The following is a 23,092-nucleotide window of genomic DNA, read 5'->3' as shown; positions in this document are numbered from 1 at the left end:
TGCCCAGTGCAATTGGAAGTTCCGAACTGAAATAGTAACCATCCCAGATGCTAAGAAATTAAACCCATGCTACAAAATTCCCAGATGGAAGGACCAAGATCCACTTCCAAGATATACTGACCCCAACGCTAACGTAGGAAGAGCGGCGGGAAGAGGTGGAGGAGGAAAATAAAACATGAGGCCAGAGTCTGTAGCATAGCTCATTTTATTGTTTAAACAGTTTTTGCATAGGAAATATATCTGCTTCCAGTAATTGACTGCAGTATGAGCAGCTGCTAGCAGTATAGGCTGGATATAACAGTAACAATCACATTAAGTCAAGCTTGATTTACACCAGTTTAAAACTTGTGGCAATTGAGTTCATTTGCAACCCACAAAAAGTACCCAAAGAACATTATCCTCCAACCGGGCACAATAAAACCTTCACTAACATTCTGGCCCAGTCTGGGGCTGATCCCAGAGGTCTGAACACCAGAAATTAAGTAACTGTCGTATAATACATCCTACTGCTAAAGGTTTGTTACACGGAGATTGTGCATGTGCCTCCTTTTTGAAAAAATTTAATTAAAATACAAGGTTCTGTATTTATGGCCCATGAGGACAAAAATGCCAAAAGTTTTAAAATGGATCAACCCTGGTGTGTAGCTAGCAAGCAATAACTGACTACTCGTCACCTACAGTTGTACTAAATGTATCTAAAGAAACACACAGTCCTACAAAAGTTGTTCTCAGAGAAATATCATTGAGGTGAGGGCACCTCTTCCCAGGATGCTAAAAGTTCTATGTGATATAAGCACAAATTAACAGCTTGATGAAGACATAATCTAATGCAGCTTTGAGAAGCCTATGCCTGGGATGGAGTTACCCCTCACATTCTACAATGTTGTAGAGATTTTTTTTTTTTCCAAGAAAATGTCATTTGAAACATATTTACAACTGAACTCAACAGAGACTGTGAAATTGAACAGGCACTGCTCATTTGTTTGAGTTTTTTGGTAAACATTTTGCTGGTTTTTTTTTTTGTTTGTTTCTTTCTCGTTTTGCATCAACTTTTTTCAGTCCATGCAACTTCAATGCCCTCGATGAAGAATGCATAATAAGCCATACTTCTTAAAAAAAAAAAAAAAGACTTCCTTCTGCATAAAGAGATATATTTGCCACATCAGTCCCTGTAGCACAGTTTTCAAAACCATTCTGTCAAAAATACAGTAATACAAGACTGGCTTTAGTGTCACCAGATCACACTGCCTTGTGTGTATGTAGGCCACCATTTGTTACTGGTACTGTATCATGCAATAAAAGTTATCAGAGGCTGGGGCTGGCGTGCTCATAGGCTAGTGGCACTGAAGCGTTTTCACAATCTCAACAATTTGAATTGCAACACACAGATATTTCTAAAGAGTCTTAACTAGTGAACCCTTTTATTATTTAAAAAAAAACAAAAAAAACCCAAAACTACTTACAACCATTGAAGAAAGAATTGCAACAACAAAAAAATGTAAAAATTGACCGTCTCCAACTTGTCCCCTTTGACTATATGAACAATGTCACCAACAGATCTGTGGCACGGACACAGTACAAAGAGTTGTCATGGCAATGAGTTTGGCTGATGCAAAGGTCATTGTGCAGGGTCAAAGGGCAAAAATCAGTGGTCCATGTTACCCCCCAACTGCAGTGCTCCACCCCACCCACACAATTTTTAAGGAATTAGAAAAAAACAGGGGAACGACCAGAAAGTGCAAAATATGAAGAAGGCAGCTTTCAGCTCCTTCAGCATGGAGTAGAACATTCAATTTTGAGCTTTTACAATTGGACTTGAATAGCCTGCACATTTAAGAAAAAAAAAAAGTTTTCAATAGAAACCCAATTTTTTAAAGTCCAGGAAGCATGCAGCTGGTTAATGTTAACCAAAGACCTTGACAGGAACATGTAAACTATATTGAATGTCATGCTTGGGGCCTATCTGCCAGCAATATTGTAGAGTTGTTTCATTAAAAATGAATACTGTACACTGAATATGGGATAACTTTCTGCAGCCTTCATCGTTTCACACGGTACATAGAGTTTGAATCTAGGTAAAGAACACATGTCCTGGTGTCACACCGCTGAAGATGTCCCTGTGCAATCTCTTTTGTTGAGTCCTTATGAAGCTACAAGTCACAAATCCAAGATTCTGCTCCCTGAGGACACATTATGTGAGACATAGCACGGTTTTGTCATTTTCTGCCTATCCTGAATGCTCTGTGAAACAACCTTAAATACCATCACGTAACAATCACAAAAACTTTTGCTAAAGGCCGTATATACTAATAAAAAGACAGTGGTGCTTCTGACATCCTGAAATGCTCTGAAAACCAACTTTTCCAATACTAAATACAACAAAATAACCTTCATAAAATATAACTTTTCTCCATTTACACTTTTTTAAAGGATTAGTATCCTATGCTTTTCAAGCACAGGAATCTGTGAAATAACTCCTAACATGGACAGATTTTTTTTTTTTTAATACATAACTTAAGAGCCTGGAGAGTTTTAACTCAAGTCCAGTCTCCAAACAAGGAATATTCTTGTTTACTTTAAAAATGGAAACAACATATAGTTCCATTATAATTGTTAAAAAGTTAGCTTTACAAACATGGGAATTTTAATTTAAAAAAAAATTCTTAACAAAACTATACAGTGTACAAATTACTGTCTACAAGGTAGGCGGTTCATGAAGAAGACCTTTCGCTCTTCTTGCTACTCGCAGCTTCACAGATTCATTCACATATTTTTTTTTAATGGAGCTGCCCACCCGAACATTACCCCATAACTATATTGCTATAATTAAGATTTTTGCCATGTCTTTATGTACAGTCTCCTTCACTGCCTTTTTCTTTTTTCTCCTTAGACAAGCCTCAAACGCTCATGTCACTCCAGAGGAAACACTTCAGAGGCACTGTGAGGGGTGGGCTGCAAAGCAACGCAGGGAAAGCTGAACAGTGCCGCGGAGCCGGGGCTGGAGACGCCACCCCCTACTGATGCCCTTGGGTGACCTTCACCATCCTGTAGCTCTGCAGTTCTGGGGAGGGGAGGGGCGTGCAAGACCTGCAAGAGGGGGGGCCCTTAGTCACAAGATACTTCCTGGTAAAAAGAGGAGGAGGCCGAAATGGATTTGAGATTATATAGAGAGTAGTATCTTTTTAAGAGTTTTATCTCAAAAGGAAAGGAGAAAAAAAAAGATTAAAAAAAAAAAAAAGCAACACTTGAACTAGGCCTTTGTATTCAAGAGGCAGGCAGGAATACCCACAGTGTGTAACTTATTTAGCTAGAGCTGCTCATTCACTGGCAAAAAAAAAAGAGAGCGACTCTGCTCTTAAAAAAATACTGCGTGTCCTGTGAGGTTGATTTGTTCACCTACTAGGTTGAAGAGACATGAAGAGCTTGGCTGAGATGATCTGTTTTCCACCAGGGCAAGTCATCACAGAAATGACTGGACTTCCTTTTGAACTTGCGCTCCTGCTGTGCTTTTCAGCATTGGGGCTATCAAACTGAATGGGCTAATCAAACACAATTCTCAGGCCCATAAGCATTGTTCTAAAGTATTCATTATTAAATGATATGCTGTGAGAACAATAGACAGTTTATTTTATTAGGCCATGGCCTGGGGGAAGGGGGTCGGGGGCTCCTCAGGACAGCCCACCATGTGTCACTAATTCTAAAAGATTTTCCCCCTAGTAATGAATTCCCTCAATGGGACTGGGGCGGGGGGCGGGCAGTGGGGCAGAGTAAAGTAGAACCAGCCTCCATTCACCCTCTAGCCCTCCGGGGAAATTAAATCCAATATATATACTTGAGGTGCCATCCCTTTAAAAAAATCCCATCAGCATCTAATGGCTTAATTCATCCACAGGAAAATTCATTTCTAAAAATTCTCTATTTCCCTTCGAATATGGTTCTCTGTTTAAAAAGGGCAGGTAAAAAGAAAACTTAACAAGACTTATTATTTTTGTTCTTTAAAAATTGAACTTTGATTTTAATCTAGAAGTCCGAATACATGTAATAATAGCCCTCTGTTCAATCTCTTGGATACTAAAAAAATTTTCCAAGCGCACTACCATCCGTTTGAAGTAGTGAGTCACAGGTAAATCACAGACTAACATTCATGAAATGAAGAAACGGGGAAGGAAAGTGGTGGGGAAGGGATGCGGGAGCACCCCCTCCAGCAGGATGGCATATTTTAGAGGAGAAAGTATGCTCAGGTGTTAAAGCCCCAAAGTTGAAACATCTGCTAGATGTACTTTTCAACGACTATCTTTGCTAACTATGAGACAGGCTCACTCTCCACTGTGGATCCGGAACTTTCAAGAAAAACGACCCCCCCCCTAAAAAAGATAAGACCGTTTGTTTTAAGCCAAGTCTGCCTCCAGGTGAATTGGTTGTGTCTGCTTGCTCTTACTCTGTTGCTATGAAAAGCAGAAAGGAGTTCCGCTTGCACCCCAGGTGGGGAGTTTGAGAGGGAAACCTGTGAAGTTGAAGTTTCTCACAGTAGGCAGAACAGTCGCTGTGCAGCCCAGGCCCATCTCAGGGTGCACTGCTTCACAGCTACACTGTAAAGTGTTAAAAATCCTCCCACCCACCCCAGAATATATATATATGTATATTAAAAAAAATCCCCTGTCCATCTCTCAGTACACAAAAGGACCTCATCACACTGCAAAAATAGCAGTACCCACTTTGGTCAATTAAAACAAACAAACAAACAAAAAGCATACATTATTTTTTTTTTAAATCTGTGTACTTACCTATAATAACCAATACAGCTAAAAGCACTACCTACATAGGCAAAACTTGGTATTGCATAATTCGTATAAATTTGAAATCCCTCCCCCCCCAAATATTAATTGGAAGATGAAAAACATGAAAGGTTAATAGAAAAAACACCAAAATACTGAAAATATTGCTGGTCGATTACAATTTTTAAGCGGCAACTATACACAGCCATGATATGCTTTATAAATGTGAGATAAAGGTATAACTGTCTAAAAAATCCATGATGTCACACATTTTTCTTCGTCTGGAGTACAAAATATTTTGTCATAAAAATGGTAAAGATTTAAAATGATAATAAATGCAGCAAAACAAGTGTAGTGATGTCACTTTTTTGTGTTTTTTTGTTTTTTGTTTTTTAGATTTCAAGGCAAGGCACGTAATGTGGACATTATATCTTCGTGCAAATTAGGATTACTGGAAAGAGTATTTTTAATTAAAATTTTAAGAGACATAGAGGCAAAAATGTGTCTGCCCATGCACACCACAGATCTGTCAATACAAGAAATTTGTTGAACAAGGCTAATGTCTGAAAGCACCATGCAAGTATTCAGCACCCTGATTACATTTGTTTTCTCAAGAGTGCATTTTTATATCTTACACCCTGGCGTTCCCAGTTTGTAAACTGTAAGCTTTACCCTTGTGACATGGATTTGCCTGCCTCTTTGTCTCTAGAATGCAGATTTTATAGAACCTTTTGTACACCCTATGGGTTCTTGATGCAACCAGTAATTTTAAATAAATAAATTCTACCTCCAAGGAGGCTGCAGCTAAACCAACATAAGTGCTGTGTTTTCATTAATTTTTTTTTCCTCAAGCACATGATTTGTCTTGATTTAATGCCTTTTTACTGCCCTCAAAAACTGAGGGGAAAATAAATTCGTTCAAAATTATTTTAAATTCTTTTTAATCCCCTCAATTTAGAGTCCAAGGGCTGAAGGACTTATAATCATGATTCCCCTTTAGATATAAATTTATAAATTGCACTTGCCTCTGTTAAGTGTTTCTTTTGTGGGGAAACTATTATATTAATTTTTACTGTTGCATGCAGAGATAACACTTCACCTACATAGAGGCATTTCTTCCATAGAGCCTTTGTGTTCAAACTGTTTTTTTTTTCCTTTTTTCTTTTTCTTTTTTTTTTTTCTTTTTTTCTTTTTTTCTTTTTTTTTAAGATTTCAAACTGGGTTACACACTGGAAAAGGCTGGGTTAAGGGCCAAAATTTAATAAATCTGTACTGATAACTAAAGGCTACAGAGATTTCATATATATTTTTTTTAACTTTTAGAAATCAGAGTGCTTATAAAATGGCTGGCTCATGGCTCTGTCACCCAGCACTTCTGATGCCGCCTCCTAGCCTTCGTTGGTGAGATAACCAGGAATAGTGATTCCATGCGTAAACAACAAGAATACTAAACCAATAAAACTAGCTTATCATGCAAATATTAAGGCATCTAGAAAGTCAGTTAAAATATATTGTCATAGAGACAGAACATCTATTTCCCAGCGGACTTCATGTAACAAAGGCTACTTTGCAGGGGCTGCGATCTACCATCAGTGAAATATCATCGACCCTTTTTATGTCATTACAGTTTCAACCTTAAGGGAATTAGTGATTGTAAGTGCTGCGATTGCTGGTCTATTATCTTCTTTCTTCAGTTTCTTTCCTTTCTCCCTTTTTGTTTGTTTTGTTTTGTCCAGTCTTCTCTTTTCCTTTTTTTTTTTTAAATTTCTTAAACTAGTGCTGTATTTCATTTTTCCCTCAGTTGCTTGTTTCTGCTTGAAGGAAAGGTTCTCCGATTATGTTCAAACCGTAATTTTGGACATTTGCCGGTAGGATGGGTGTCCTATTTGATACTTGGAAAGGAACCAAGCTAGCCCAGGTACCAGGACTGTTGGCAGGAGAGGGGCAGGAGGGAGGGAAGAGAAAAAGAAAAAATACAACGTTACTCTATAACAATATTAGAAATATAAATTCCATAGGCATCAAATTACTACAATAACTTTTTTCCAAATTGCAGTTTAATATGAGATACATGTGCTAAATTATAAACATTATACGTATATAAGCTACATGGTCTATTTCTTTCACGGATGGTAAGACTAATTGTGAAAAAAACTCGAGTAAGACTCATCCATAGTTATTAAACTCTGATTGAGGATACTCTTCCTAAAATACTTGGTCTACTTTGATGTAAATATAATATGATTTTTTGTCAAAAAAAAAGAGAAAGAAAAGAGCAAATCTACAACAGTGCCAACATACTTTGCAAGCAATATTCTGATCTTGTTTTAATTCACCAGCAATTGTGATGTATTTCAATTTTTCACCTGCCTATCGGTTGAATAAAATTGAAAGCCATAATGAAAGAGATTTTTTTTTCCCTTCACAATAAGAGAAAATACATTTTGCGGAAGGCCAGTGCATAATGTGTAGTTGGAAGCTGACACCAGAAGCCAGGGCATCCCCTGTCCCTCCGCATCAGTCATGTCTCCACATCCCAGCTGCTCTGAGTTTGGGAGTCTGGAGAGCGGCCTGGGAGAAGCCCCACAGGAAGGGAGTAAGCAGAGGAGAGGCTTGCCCCTCTCCAACCAACTCTAATTTCACCGATACTGTATTTGGGGCTGTATAAAACAAAAACAGTTCAAAAAACAGTTCTCTAATTGCTACTGGCATAATCTCTCATTAAACAAGTATCATACAGAGGAAAATAACACGACACCTACACATCACAAAACAACCCCATAACATACATTCTGGGTATACCTAATCAGATGCATTATTTGTTTCAACATTCAACTAGGAACTAATGTCAGCTAAGTAACAGCTGCATAAATAATCATGAAACAAGAAAACATCCAACTGACAATTCCATACCCAGTTTTGTCATCATCTGGCATGGAAATACAACTTCAATGTTTTAAATTTAATTTATCCTTTAAATTTAATTTATATCCTTTTCTTTACTTTTGGAGCCATGAGATGGCTCCGTGAGATGGATTCTACTATGGTAGCTATCAAGCTAGACACCCTCATTTTTTCATATTTAAATTCCAAAGGTACAAAAACCTTTATGGAATATTACCTTGAAGGAACAATTTTCCTACCTACTCCCTCCACCCCCCAAAAAAGAAAAATCTTGGATTAAAAAAAAAAAAGAACTTGATATGTAACTTTTTACTCTCATGACACTTTTAAACAAATAAAGAGTCTAGGTACATATTTCTGAGTTAATATTTTAACAGAAAAATATTCACAATGACCTTTTATGCTCAAGGGATTTTGTGATTAGAGCATGAGATCCATAATAACAAGGTCCATTTCTCTTTCTGTTCTCCATCTAATATAGTACCTGGTACATGGTAGGTGCTCAGTAAATTTTTGGATTAACAGGCAAATCAATTAAATATTCCAAATCACACCCAACTATATATTTTTTAAAAGTGTTGCTCATAATCACATAATTTCATGAGTACATTGCAATTTGGCCCCCTATAATAAGAAAATAGGCATCTCTGAACTTAAAATTAGAGATGTTTAGCATTAACAAAAATTAACTATGCAGGAAAAATCATATAATACTTGAAACAAAAAAATCAAATAAAAAGATATGTCATTATAGGATAAAAAAATCACAATTCTATAGAATAAAAAGTTGTTATTGAAACCTTTTCTAAGAGACTTAACTGTTTTCACATATTTCTCTCTTCCCACACACGTCTTCAACAATTATTTCTTCATTTTGCACCACTGATTGGGCCACTGATTGGGAAGAGTGTTACATGATGCATCATGAAACATTTTCCCTCCACTGTCCTCTACTGCACTTGATTACATAGTAGTACTATAGCACTACCTCATATCATAATTATCTGTATCTATGATTATCTTACTTACTGAAAGGTAAGATCTCTAAAGAAAATGACCTTATCTTATCAATCCTTATTGCTGCCCATAGCTGATGCTAATTATTTCTCAACAAATAAATGACAAAAATGGATCTCCATTATTTTTAACCTAAAGCAGGAAGCATGTATGAAAAACAAAAAGACTAGCTCAAATTGATAATCCTTGACAGTAAAAAGTCAACGACAAGTAAATAACTTTGCAAAATTAACGAGTCCCAAATTAAATGGGCTCTAGGAAGTCATTTAGAAACTGCATATTTTAGGAAAATAAAGTGTATTTTAATGCTTGAAAATAGATGTGACTCCTTAAATGGAGAAGTCTACTGATTAACGGCAGAAAAGACAGGAATTCAGGGTTTATTTTGCAATAGTTTTCTTACTCAGTTCTTTAGAAGAGACATGGATTGTTAGTCTATGGAAAATCCTTGATAAAAATACATAGATGCTAGTGACTAACAGGACTCTTGCTGCAGAAGAGCTAACAAATTCAATTTAGATGTTTATTTAAACCTTTCAAACCTCCCATGCTACATTATGACCACGTCAAAATTGCAGTGTGTGATATATTTGTCAATACTGTTTATGAACCTTTGGGGGGAAGTAAATCTCAGACATTAACACTATGCAGACCCCATATATGAGTTTACAAGTCTCTTATTGCCAATGTGGAGGTTAAATACAGAACTGTAAGGCACAGACATTTTTTAGAGCTTTTTGGTAGTCCCATTGAAAAAAATCTGGTAAAATTAATTCAAAGATTATGATAACAGTGCAAAGAAAAATGTTTAACCAAACAAAATAACTTAGATCATTTAATTTCCAAAAGACAGTGCCTCAAATCTCATCGTTTTTCAGGTAAAAATTTAACAGTGCTTTTTACATATCAACTCTCTCTACATAAGTCAATGTCAATGATTGCCAGCATGGATAAAATAAACACACTTTCATATTTATGTACATGTACAACTAGTTACATGTAAAATGCTTAATCATTTTAATTTCTAATAGAATGAAAATTATATGGATAACCTTATGTTCAATCCAATAATCTGTCTCTGTCTATTAAGAGATGAGAGTCTATCAATTGAAAGATTTGAAAATATTCAAAGTCAAATTAAGCTACTTCAGCAATATATCTTCAAGCACTCATTTACTTGGTCTTCATTACACTTTCCATTGCCAAATCACTTTTTTTTTTTAAGGCAAACAGAAGATGAGCATGACTGAAAGCACATCTCTAAAAAATATATACCTGCCATACTAGTAAAAAGAGAAAAGAATACAAGTACTTCGTGGAAAATCAGGCACAAAAAAAAGCCCCAAATATTTTGACAATACTTTAACACAAAGCAGAATTCACCTTAGTGACTTCTACTCTATGTACGCTCTAAGTATATAATGAGATATTTCATTAAAAATAAAATAAAGTTAAAAAAAATTACAGGAAAAATTAATACATCTGATATCATGGATCATATTTTCATATGATTCTGATCAAATGTATGATGTGGCTGCCCCCCCCCCACCAAAGGAAAGAAGCAAACAAACAAATTATTTTGACCTTAAGACACATTAATGGTAGGTGATGGTACGGCTTCATTTTATACTGATCAGACTATCTCAGAAGCATTGTGTTTCTTCTAGGCATCGTTCTTCAAGAGAAACAAACTCTATGGCATTTCTTTGGTGAAGAAACTCACCAAATCATGTCATTTGAGGAACATTAAATGGAAACAGGGAAGACACGATAGTTGAGTTGAAAAGAAACATAGACTTGTTCCATATGATTCAGGTAGACAGAATTAGCTAATGGCAGAAACTTCCAGAAGATACCATGCTGAGGGCCTACTATGAACAAGGTACTATCTTGGGTGTTTTACATATGCTATGTCACTTAATTTTCTCAGTGAACTCTTGAAATTGCCATCATTATCTCCTTTTCACAGATGAGAAAGTTGAGGCTTAAACTCCTCCAAGGTTACCCACCTAGATCTCAGATATGAATCAGTTCTGATCCCCATGGCCATTTAACTATTATACTGCTTCCCTGGGAAGTTAGACACTGACCAAACATTCAAAAGAACTTTTGAACAGAGTTTTCTGAAGGCAAAATGTATTTGCTTCAGGAGACAATGAATTTCCCATGCCCCACACAGCTGGCTAGTGCTGCAGCAGATTTGTGCACAGAATATGTGATTGGTCTGTGTGATCTAGCAAATCTGAAATTTGATATATCTATCTCCTTTGAAAACAAAGCTAGTTGAGACCGACGTTATGGTGAGGATTAAGGAGGAAGAAGATACCTCCTTCTTCTTTTTAAAAATGATACACTATTTATATATTTCTTATCTGGGACAAATTGGATAAAATGGCTACTCTTTGCATCTACAAGGAGTAAAGAGACTCTGTACCTCTCAAAGAAAGAAAGTGAGAAAACTCCTCTGGACAAGTCAACATTTGACTTGGTTGTGCTTTATAAAAATTACGCATTCTGTGACTGTGTATTCTAGACCAAAAAGGGTTGGGTCCTTAGCTTTTAACTTGGTACCCACGCAAGAACCATGGCGTACCAAATAAACATATATGGAGTCATAAGTTTAGTAAAGAACCAAAGTCAAAGGCTTCCTTCAACTATTCGTCCTGAAATAAAAGCTAATTTAAGAATGGCAAAATTCATTTAATACTAGTCTGTGTGCATCTGATAATGGGTTGGGCAACCCATTTGTCAAACATTTTATGAAATGTCAAAGTATCCAGTGTACTAATACTTTTCAGGGGAATAATCATATCACCCATTCAGATTTTACATACTGATTTAATCATAAGACTACTATATTTGCTTTAAAGATAGTAAGTACTCTTTTAAGAAGCTTAAAAAAATATTACGGGAATGAAGCACCAAGAATTGTATATATTCATACATACCTCAACTGTACCAGTAGCCACATTACTTATAGATAGCAATAAAAATAAGCAATGGCCCAGAAAGCATGGAAAATAAATCAAATAAATACCTTAATTTAAAAGCAGGATTTGCCCTTAATTCCACTGCACCTATTTCAAATACCCCCAAGAAGGAAAGTTTATTATTTCCTTGGCTAAACATTTCTAATTTTGTTACTATAATATTAACACACAGGTATTAGTATCTCTCCCAAAATGCACAATAAACAATTTTCCCTGTTAATAGCTAAAATCTACCTGGAAAAACCAATCAAGGGCAGGCTAATGAAGTATTAAGTTAGAAACCATGCTGTCCTGGATGTGTGCATTTGGACTGGCAGCTTATTTCAATATAACACAAATGCTGCAGACTGTGTCTTATGAAAAAATGCTCCATCAGACCAGGGGAAGGAATATATGGGTAGTATTTAAGTACCCATATATTTAGGAATTATTACATAAATTATTATATATAAAAGAATATATCTAAGAATTCATTAATGTATTAGAACAAAGAAAATGGTACTTATTAAATATACTAGTTGTTAGCACTTACCTAGTGTGTGCATTTGCCAGACACTGATCTACGTGCTAAACCTACTTTAAAGCTTTCAATCCTCATAATACACTTATGAGAAAAGTACCATTATTATTCTGACTTTACAGATGAGGAAACTGAAGCTGGGAAGTTGTGTCTTGCTCAACCCCTGCTGCTGTTAGATTGTAGAAGCCAGGATTTGAAATCTAGCAGTGTGGTTCTAAAACCTACATTCTTACCCACTACACTTCACCTAATCTCCCTCTTCTGTGAAACACACTACTTATATTACTAAGCAAGAATTCATATTATCCTTGAATTATACAAGAGATTCTATGAATTGAGGTCCAAATCATTTAGGCACACTGAAATTCCCAAAGAATATAACTTTCGAGTCCAAATTTCAACACAAATACCTGTATTTTATTTATCCAATTCCAAATTCTTTTCAGCTGAAGGCTATATTTACCTTTTTTGATGTACATACAGATGTGGCTGTATGTCAGTAACTTGCTTGTTGTGTTTCATTTCTGATGCAGCTAGACTAGAAGTGAAAGTGCTTTACACAGGTCTTGGGTTTCTTCAATTTATTTCCCCCATTTTTAAGTATCATTATTGCCATCGGAATGATCCTATTTGCATGCAAGATGATTTCTAATGATTATTACTATTTGTAATAATCTGTATTGGAAAGCTCCCTGGCCGGCTCTTACCTAAGTGCAAAGTACTCTTGTGGGCTCTCTGAGAAACACCAAATATCATAAACTGCAGGTGTCTCGATGGAATTATTCTAACTGCAAGCAACAGCACTTCATAGTAATCAAAGAGAAACATATCTGTTTCTTAACTAAGTAGGTAAATAGCCTGCTTTATTGCTACTCCTTGGGGACCAACGATTTTGAAAATAACATATCAACTCGGTAGGCCACCAAAGCTCATTAATTTATATTCAGTTGTTTCAGGTGGGTTTTGTTATCAGGGCATGCTGGATTGCGTGTTAACTTTACTGTGTGAGTACTAGCATTTTCTAAATAAAATAATGGCATATGCTGGTGAAAAATGTCATCCAATGAAAAGCACAGGGCAAGAAGAGCCCTTATGTATGGGGCCACTGCAGCTAATTACCTAATGCATACATTATAATGTCTGTACTCTTTTAGTAAACAGCCCTTACAAAATCCTAGAAGACCCTTCAACAAGGCAATCTATATACTTGAAAGTAATAAAAACTTATTTCCTTAAAATGTTTACTTTAGACATAAGTAGGAAAAATACTCTTCCCCTAAACAGGCCAAATTTTTTTTTAAAAAACCCTAAAAACTGTGTTCCATATTTTTCATGTTTTAGAACTGAAAATGGAAGATAGAGATTTACTATGAAGATGCCTAATTGTAAATAAATTACAGTACACAGATGCATATGTATCTAACAAGCTATGTAGCTGTGGGAGGTTTTAGCCCATTAAAAATATAGAATTATGAGGCTCAAAGCAGTGATTTGATCTCCTCCCACAGACTGCACGACAGCGGAGAATCCTACGTGTGGATTTCCATCCTCTTTCTCTAGTCTGTATTCCTTTCTATCCCCGGGCTCCTTTTCAGTGCTATTGTTACAAGTGCTACAGCTCCCCTTATTAGCATATGTGAGTCTTCAACAGCAGATAAAATTCCCTACAAAAATAGTGCTTCCAAATAGTGCCTTTCACTAGAGAAAATCACCCAAGGCATACCAAATTAAATAGAAATGTAAGTTTTCTACAAAAGCAAAATGTGATTCTTTCCCAAATAATTTTCATTGAAAAGCAAAAATCAGTGTTATTTGCACAATTTCACCTCTAAAGGACGGAACTTTTTTGTCTCAGAATTCCTAAGCATAAAATCAAAATGATTAAGGCACTGAACATGTTTTTATGTTATGCCTGCTACTCTGTTCACATGTGCAAAAAAACCTTCCTTCTCATAAAACAAAAATTAACAAAGGAGAGAATAATTGTAGCTGTCTGCAATTTCTGAATATTCAAAATTTGTGTTCTTCAATTTCTTGAACTTTTTCTCCTTTTGTAATTTGTTATTACGTTTATTATCATGTTTACTCATTCATATGCTTTGTTATCTCAGTAAATATGACTGAAAGTTCACTATATACCTCCTAGCAGCACTAGCAAACATGAGAATCAAAAAAGTAAGTTACTAAAGGGTGCGTTGGCCACTGACAGAGCTGATTTCTCAGGGAACTAATACATATGTAAATATGGTACTTTCCATGAAACATCTTCAAATCAAGGAGGTGTTTAATATACTTCTTTCACTGCAAAGGGTTAATCAGCAAGGTTTACATTTGGGAATTTTCGGCATCATGTTCCTCCTTCTCCCGCAGTACAGCCAAAAATCATCTGACAGGAAACGTAAGATTAAGTTTGTCCTACCTAAGCGAACAAAGAGTGCTCTGAACAGGCCACTGGTTTACTGCAGAGCGGGAACTTTTCTAATCCTGCTGGAATCTGCAGCGCTGCTCAGAAAATATCGCGGAAAAAGTTGTTTTCTTTCCTCTAACATCTTGTCTCTGGGTCATCCCATTTTGGTCACACTGCAGATCCTGCTGCTTCTCCCATAAAGGTTAACTTAAAGCTCCAAACATAATCATGTGGAAAATGGACATTATTGATTCCTATGGTCCATTGTTCCCCTATCCTAAGTCCCTGAAGTTCAAGTTCAATCTGGAATTACATCATGTCTGGTTTCTCCTGGTTACCAGACGGCTTGAGACGTGACCACGGCTACAGAAAAAACAAACAGCCTTCTTCACGCTTCGGCTCCCCTATCGATTCAAACGTAAACTTTTTTTCTTTCTCTCAAGTATGCTTCAAGTATGGAGCATGGTTAATTTAGAGATTAAGCTCCAAATTAGATTATCTAATGGCATCTTAATGGATTGCTGACCCATTTCCTGTGGGATGGCAGCATGCAAGTCTGGCTGGAATACAATTAATTTCTTAGGAAGTCTTCTGAAGAGTTTCCTAGATAAAAAGGAAACGCTGTGTTGTGCAAATCTTTCTTTACAAACGGAGAAAGTTAGGCAAAACTGCAACAAATCCCAATGTATTTTTCAACAGCCAGATTACAGATACTGCGTGTGTGTAAACACCAGATCAAGATCATTTTTAAGAACGATCACACTTAAATTTTTGATTTCATAACAGGTGCAAATAATTTTTACGAAAATGAAGTAATTCTTTTAAATAGAATATCCAAGTACAAAGAACAACACTACTTAGCAGCCCTGGTTCCCAAACAATGGTCATGTGCAGTTTTGGCTTTTGCAACTCCCCTCCTTGAACGGGATTCTTCCATTCATCTACCTTATCAGCATTTCTATCATAGTCCCAGAGTGGTTCTAGGGGCCCAGAATGGTGTGTAAAAAGTTGAACATTTTGAACACACTTTAGAGCTGACAGCTGAAAAGGAAATTCAGCACTCTGAGAATAAAACTCCCCCCAGGAACTCCAGGAACAACCCAGCTGTTGTACTGTAGTTATGTGTCAAGATAATAAACTGAAAGCAGGAAATGCTAACCTAGTGAATTTGTAGGGATGGTCTAGGTATAATGTTGAAATACAAGTTAACTATTAGCATTACGTAAAGCCCTTTAATTACATATTACCTTTATCATACATGTGCCACATGTATACACACATATGCACATGTGTATATGCATGTACATACATACACCATTATGCATACACAGTATGCATATACACATATACATATATTTACATACAAACATAGTTTGCACCACAATATTGAAAATTATTTTGTTTAAATATTCATTCTTGAGTCGTTGAGGACATATATTTTACAAAGAAAATTTTACGGACAAAGCAGTGAAAATGGTACATGGTTGAGGACAGGGTTATGCAAACAGGCTTAGATGTATGAAATGAATGCTATTACTCCTTCCTTTTTTGCCCTCCTTCTCCTGACCAACCAGATCCAAATAATCTTTACTGGCTGCTAAATTTCTCCTGGGAAATCAAGCAACTCTCTAGAATTGCAGTAATAAACGACAATTTCTTACAAAAACATGTGTAAAGTAACTACAGAATGAAGTATTCAACTCATAGAAAGGAACTGCTAACACATGTAACATGGAAAATAGCTGATAAAAGTCTCTTCGGTGCCATTCAATTATGGCATCAGCAGAAACACAAAAATCCCTCCAATTATTTCAGTAAAATCTTCATTTATTCATTATTTCAGAGGCTGAGCAAATGGTTTGTGTAAACATATCCTTCAGTAACACACACATGTTTATTTTAGCCATCTGAAGGCTGCTGCTATGTTTATAGAAGCCATCAGACACATACAGCCACTCACTTGTGGCTTTGCCTTTTCTTGAAAGGGTTGAAGAGGGAGAAGAGGGAATGAAACAATAAATCCAGTTTCTCTTTTGCATAAAGCACTACCTCCAACGTTTTTAAATAACTTCTGTTTATGTTATTCTTGGATTGTCCTTTGGCTTTCTTGTTCATTCAATTATATTGCTCTTTCATATTTGCTAGTACAAGCTATGTTCTGGCTATAGTTTCAAGAAAGAAAGCCAGTTAGGGAGTTAACTGCTGTATTTGTTTATACCCACATAACTCACATATGTAACAGTGTAATTTGTCCACATCAGAGGACAAAGCACAGACACAACAGTACCCTTATGAACAACATAAGCAACTCATCATCACCTATTACTCGGCTAAGAGCTGAGCCCCTCCAGCCTCAAGCAGAAGCAAGCCCTCCACCAAGGGATTTCACTCTGGGTTGACTGCAGTACCTGACCTTTGGGTTAGAAAAAAATTCACATTTTCAAGACGCAAGCAACACACACACACACACACACACACACACACACACACACACACACACACACACAAATGGCTCACAAAATTCTAAGGTCAAAACAACAGAACACCTTCAGGGTTGCAACTTAATAAGTCTGTGAAAACTTTCCAACGGAGTCAGCTTTGGTTCCGAAGAGAATGTTTATACATTGTGGGTGGGGGACGCGTGGAGAGGGAGGAGGATGGAGGAAGTCTTCCAGTTTTGATTATACACACGCAGCTCCCTCAGCACTGCCATTTTCAGCCCTGAAGAAGGAGCTGCTTTGACATGGAAACACCTCTACAGAAGGATGGGCACAAAGCAGAAAAGGGGGTGACCATGGACAAGTGATTATACGAAGAAGGTAACGGCAGCAAACAACAATCCAAACAAAGCAAAACCAAAACACCTTCTTTGCTTTGTCCTTTGCCACTACAAAGTCTCCGGGGATTGCCTTTTGTTCAAAACAAAAAGCAACAACCACAACAAAAATAACGTGATATTTTCTTTATTCCATTAGGACAAAGGCAAATGATTTAATCCTCTGGTTGAATAGATAGACATTTCTCATGTATTTTTAATTTATTCAGATCATTCTAAAGTTGTAGCAGTGCCCTGAAGATTTTAGATGTCTGTTATCTGCCTTAAAAGTAGTAGTGTTACAGACATTTGTGATTTCTTTTTTCAATATCTTTTCTAGGAAAAAGAAAACTATTGAGTTTCATAAATAACTATAAGACACACACTATAAACCATGAATAAATTATGAATATGTTATGCCACAGACATGACCTATTTTATGATCAAATATGGACTCCACGTGTGCCTATTTTTGATAAGTATAACAAAGCAAAGCAAATTCCTGTCGCATTTGAGCACATTTACTCTGAACTGTATGATACTTGGATTTTAAGAACGGTGAGGGTCTGTATCAGTCACAGTGTATCTGGGACTGCCCACCACAGAGATTCAATAAATACCTGTTGAATGTATGAACGTGATGCCTGCCGTTGTCAATTATGTGCCCTCTGAATCATGATAAAAAGGGAAGAAACAAACCAAAAGCTACCTTCGTCAAGCTTTTTGAAGCACTAAGGCCATTCTACATATCATGATCTGCTAATCCAAAAAAAATATTTTTGAGAGAAAATAAAAGAAATCTTAACTACATGAATTCCAATTTTTTTTTTCTGATTATGACCTGAAACTGATGACCACACCACTTTTTCACCAAGAAGGTGATTTGTAAGATGACAATGCTCTCCTAAGAACTGAGTTTAGTCGTCATATTAATTCACTCCAATACCTGTGTTCTGTGGTGATTCACTGTCCACTCACCTTATCCTTTTGGGGATAACAATTTTTGAGTTGAAACATCACTACGAACTAGGTACAGTTATAGTTTAAGTCTTCAGTAATTTATATCCTTATTTCGCTTTAATGTACGTTAGCAATACTACCCAATTTTAGATAAGTAAATGTCAATCAGTAATCCACAGATTTGGAAGTTCACACAGCTATAGCCACATTTAAAAACACAAGTTCTTTCCATCTGACTCACAATTTTTTCTAAATATGTTAAGGCTTGTATGTAGAAATGGGCCATTTGGCCAACCAACAGAGCATGGAATATAAGGATAAATAAAATTAGATCCAAACATTGTGTTATCAAGTCGAATCAAATTAAATTTTAAAATACTTACTAATAAAGACTATTTAAATAAATAGTTTATCTTCTTTCATTGAGTTTATCTTCTTTTTTGTAAGTATATATTGTATTTTTTCCAAATGGAGGAATAATATAAGCTTCATGGAAAAAAATCAAAATAGGTAAAAATGTACACATTTTAAAGAGGATGTTATACTAATCTTTAAAAAGAGGAAAAGTCATATGGTATTCATTTCAGGTAGTGAATTAATAAAAAGTCAACAAGCTTTTAAAACAGAATCCAACTAATTTTCTTAATTTTTACCTGAGAAAAAAGTGGGCATTTCATTAATTTCATTCTTTGAAACTCTACTCTTCAGCAGTTTCTGTGAAGCATATGGAGATGGGCAGCACTTTTACAACTGATACCCAAGTATGTACTTTTAACACAGGGATGCTTAGTAAAGAAAGGATGACAATCATAACACAGTTGGAAAATTATGTTGGCTCTACTTTTGTTGAACTCCTTATGGGATTACCTCACTCTCTTCTGTAAATTTTTATCTCATTACATAAGATTATACCATGAATTTTAATCATGTAATTTGTCAGTTTGACACAATTTATTCTTTATTGAAATAATTCATAAGAAGCTGAATTAGCACTACTTACTTTCTAAAACCCGTACATGAGACAATATCAAAACTAGTTTCGAAAATGAAGTTTTAGAATGATTTTCTCAGCCAACCAAATAAAGTCAGCTCTCAGTGATTCACATCAATGTAGAAACAGAAGTTAAAACTTGACTTAAACAAAATTCCTTCTCTAGCTATTGATTCCAGCAATCCCCCCACTCCAAAATTCATGAGTGTTGTTAATAACAGTTAAATTGACTAATCTGAAATTTTTATTTTAGTTAGCTTTTTCCCTCTGAGAGGGGAGTAAATGAAGAGTAAAATGGCTTAAGGTTAACAGTAAAGAAAAAGAACTGAAATGAGAAGAATCTATAATATGAAAACCCCATGTTTTTTCCTCAGACAGATGAAAAAAAATCTTCCCTAAAACTGTGATTTCATTTTTCAGGTCCTAAAATCTAAGTGTCAAATCCCCTCCTCCCCATCTCCCCCGCAGTATTATAAATCGTTTACAACATTTGACAGCACTTAGGAATTCCAGTCACCAATTAGCATATGCTCTAATCTCCAATTAATTTGAAGTTGCATCTAAATGAGAAATAAAGGAAGAGGGTAGGGAGAGAAGGATGATATAGCCAAAACAACTAAAAATTTAACATATATATACTTTCTGTAAAGCTGGTTAGAAACAAACACTATAGCTCATGTAATTTTAGGTGTAAGTGTAGGGTTGGAAATAATTAAAATGTTACCTTTGCCAAGTAATTCCCAATGTATCCTCACTGGTACTGGGGTATAAATGCCTGCCGTTTTGATTCATGGTCCAGTCACAAATCCTCAGCTGTCAATTGAAACCTAGCAGTCAGATATGGATCGAGCAGTACTACAGTTTTTAGTATTTAAATGAACACATGCAAACTAGTACTGTACATGGCATTAACCTTACTTTCCCAAGAGGCAACTTAAAAAAAAAAAAAAAGAGCAAAAGAAAACCTTACTCTGAAAAGCAAAATTTCTAGACTGTTTTTCAGGAAAAGCTATTGCAATATGCTTCTCTATTAATTAAAGCATACAAGAGAAATGAGTGCTTAGAACATAACAATTAGACATTAATTAGAGTACAAAATGTGCTGAAATAAAAGCAAACGTTAATGTTCAACAGAGAGATATATTTTAGAAAAAAAAATTTAAAAAGCTTTTAAAAATACGTAACATACCAAATAATCTGCACTGAGTAAAATAATCAATAACTTTTAAGCATGCAGTTTGCAAAACACAGAAGACATGCAGTTTAGAGAAGGGTCCCACCTTATAAACATCCTCCCTAACTTATGTTTAGAAGCATCAAGGGATTCAGCTTTAGATGTTTACTAATTTTGTTTTATTCAAAGTGGCTTATTTTTTTTCAGACAGAGTTGATAAGAGTTTCTACTTTTATTTTAAACTCAGAGTAATGGCATTGGAAATACTTTACCACATCTGAATAGAGTGAGGAATGCGCTGAATACAAGCTGAAACGAATTCTTCCCAGATCTCCAAATCATCAGCTCTGCCCTTCAGAGGTTGTTCCAGTAACCCTATCCAGCTCTGTTTGGTTAACAGCTGCCCTACAGTGCTAGCAGATTTATTGAAAAGATATATTGCTTATTTTTATCCTTAAGAAAGTAAACTTATCTGGCTTTGGGGGGAAAAAACACACTAGAAAATCATGGTTTTTAATCTGTAGAGAGCTATGCTGTAAATTAACTGAATCTTGCATTGAAAAGATGACTTATTCAAAGCAGTCCACTAAACCTTGTTTGCTGCTTTTCAGTAAGCATTTCTGGAAGATGATGATTGGAGCCAAAGTCCCTTTAAACTCATGATAAGTTATTTTAATCCTTTCTGATAACGTTATGGCTAAAAAAAAAAATTGGCTATTAAGAATCTTTTCCTTTTAGACTCTAGTTTCTATACACTCTAGGTAACAGTGATTCTGGAGTTTCAGAATATTTGGTTTTGCTCATTTTTCTACAGATCTATGAGGCTCCAAAAACACCACCTAAAATTCCCCAAACATGTATTTTAATTACACTGATATTTCAGGTAAAAGTAATTTTATAAATTAAAGAACTGAAAATTAATTAACTAATTAAAAAGCTGAAAAAATTCCCTTAATGTAGACAGATAGATAGATTGAAAGATATGTAGATTTTGCTTAGAATATATGCCATAAATAAGACATAAATCAGTAAAGAAATTAAATTAGAATGAAAAATATTCTTAAAATGGACCTTAATGCTTGCATAAAGGAGAAAATTTTATGGCAAGATTTTTAAAAAGTGCTCAAAAAGGAGCATCTAATCAGAAATGCAATGTCATGGGGCAACTTGAAAAATTATTTCTTCAGTAACAGTAGTCAGTTGTCTCCTTCAAAGTATATTCTTTTCAAGCAATACTATGAAAACAATCTAAAAACAGTTCAAGAAGCTTGGCTTCGTATAAAGATTACCTAAGGACCACTCATAGATTCTGCTCTAGTCCTAGTTTTGAGTCAAGTAAACATTCTGAAGAAGGGAGGCATAGAGCAGAGCTCTAGGCAGAGCACATGTTAATTCTGCTACTAATTAATTTCAGGTTAGTCTCTAGGAGCCTCTCAGGTTATATTGGAGAAATTTTCATAAAGAGAAGCTATTTTCACAAAGCCAGGTGACCTAAATATCACTCACTGATTGGCTTGTTGTCTCCCAGACAACTGGGGACACTATTGTCTCCTTGGAAGAATGCATATGTAAATCAGTTAGTTTTTTGTTGTTCATGTTGCTAATTTTTTGTTTGTTTCTTTGTTAATCATCCCTCCAAAATGTCAAGTGGGCTGTCTTTAGCCACCCGTTGAACACTTAAAATCAACATACTTTTGGACTTTTCTTTTGTAACAGTAGTCTCAAAGGGATGAAACCTGACATTTTCAACCATACTTAAGGTACATATGATCAAAATATCTTCTCCCAAACAGATAATTATGCTTAAATACACAAAAAATGATCACTGAGTATATTTAATAATCTACATGCCAAAGAAATGGGCAGGATATCAATTAGTATTGAAGTCATTTCCTTTCAGTTACTGAAAATACAAAATAAAATTTAAATTTATTTAGCTATTTAGATTGTGGACTGGCATTATCAACATTTCCAAAAGTTTCTGAGAAGTACTTATACCTGCTTATACGTTATAACTTACTTAACCAGGTTACTTGATCAAGAGCCTTTGAATTAATAATTAACCTCTTGATTAAGCAAAATTTTAAAGGTGATCGTGTGGACAGGGGAAACAATAAACAATTAAAATAGAAACTGTAGGGCTTCCCTGGTGGCGCAGTGGTTGAGAGTCCGCCTGCCTATGCAGGGGACACGGGTTCGTGCCCCGGTCTGGGAAGATCCCACATGCCGCGGAGCGGCTGGGCCCGTGAGCCATGGCCGCTGAGCCTGCGCGTCCGGAGCCTGTGCTCCACAACGGGAGAGACCACAACAGTGAGAAGCCCGAGTACAGCAAAAAAAAAAAAAAAAAAAGAAAAAGAAACTGTATATTCACTGAAAATTTCCATGATACTAATGCCTAATAAAATCAATTCCTAAGAATCTTGTTTGAATAGGATAGTCCTGACTCAGCAAATTTTGGACAGATTCTCAGGTGATGAAAGGTTAAGTGTATTTAAGCTTCTTTTTGGAACATGTTAAATATTCTTGGTATTAGTATAAT

General features: G+C 35.7%; 1 protein-coding gene across 6 annotated transcripts in view; it reads right to left on the bottom strand.

Annotated features, from left to right (window-relative positions):
• Positions 1 to 6,016: 6,016 nt before the first annotated feature.
• Positions 6,017 to 23,092, bottom strand: part of NFIB (nuclear factor I B) — a 233,444-nt gene continuing 216,368 nt past the window's right edge. For 5 of the 6 annotated variants that reach the window (XM_060100738.1, XM_060100736.1, XM_060100737.1 and 2 more), the window contains 2 exons: positions 20,104 to 20,192; positions 6,017 to 6,702 (listed from right to left, as the gene is read on the bottom strand). In XM_060100738.1, the coding sequence (XP_059956721.1) occupies positions 6,573 to 6,702; positions 20,104 to 20,192 (219 nt within the window). In that variant the 3' untranslated portion in view covers positions 6,017 to 6,572. The remainder of the gene's footprint in view (positions 6,703 to 20,103; positions 20,193 to 23,092) is intronic. The other variant, XM_060100740.1, reaches the window with a different exon arrangement.

This window comes from Mesoplodon densirostris, chromosome 6, assembly GCF_025265405.1.
Source record: "Mesoplodon densirostris isolate mMesDen1 chromosome 6, mMesDen1 primary haplotype, whole genome shotgun sequence".
NCBI lineage: Eukaryota > Metazoa > Chordata > Mammalia > Artiodactyla > Ziphiidae > Mesoplodon > Mesoplodon densirostris.
Note: the sequence above shows the minus strand (reverse complement) of the source record. Positions and strands in the feature narration are given on the sequence as shown.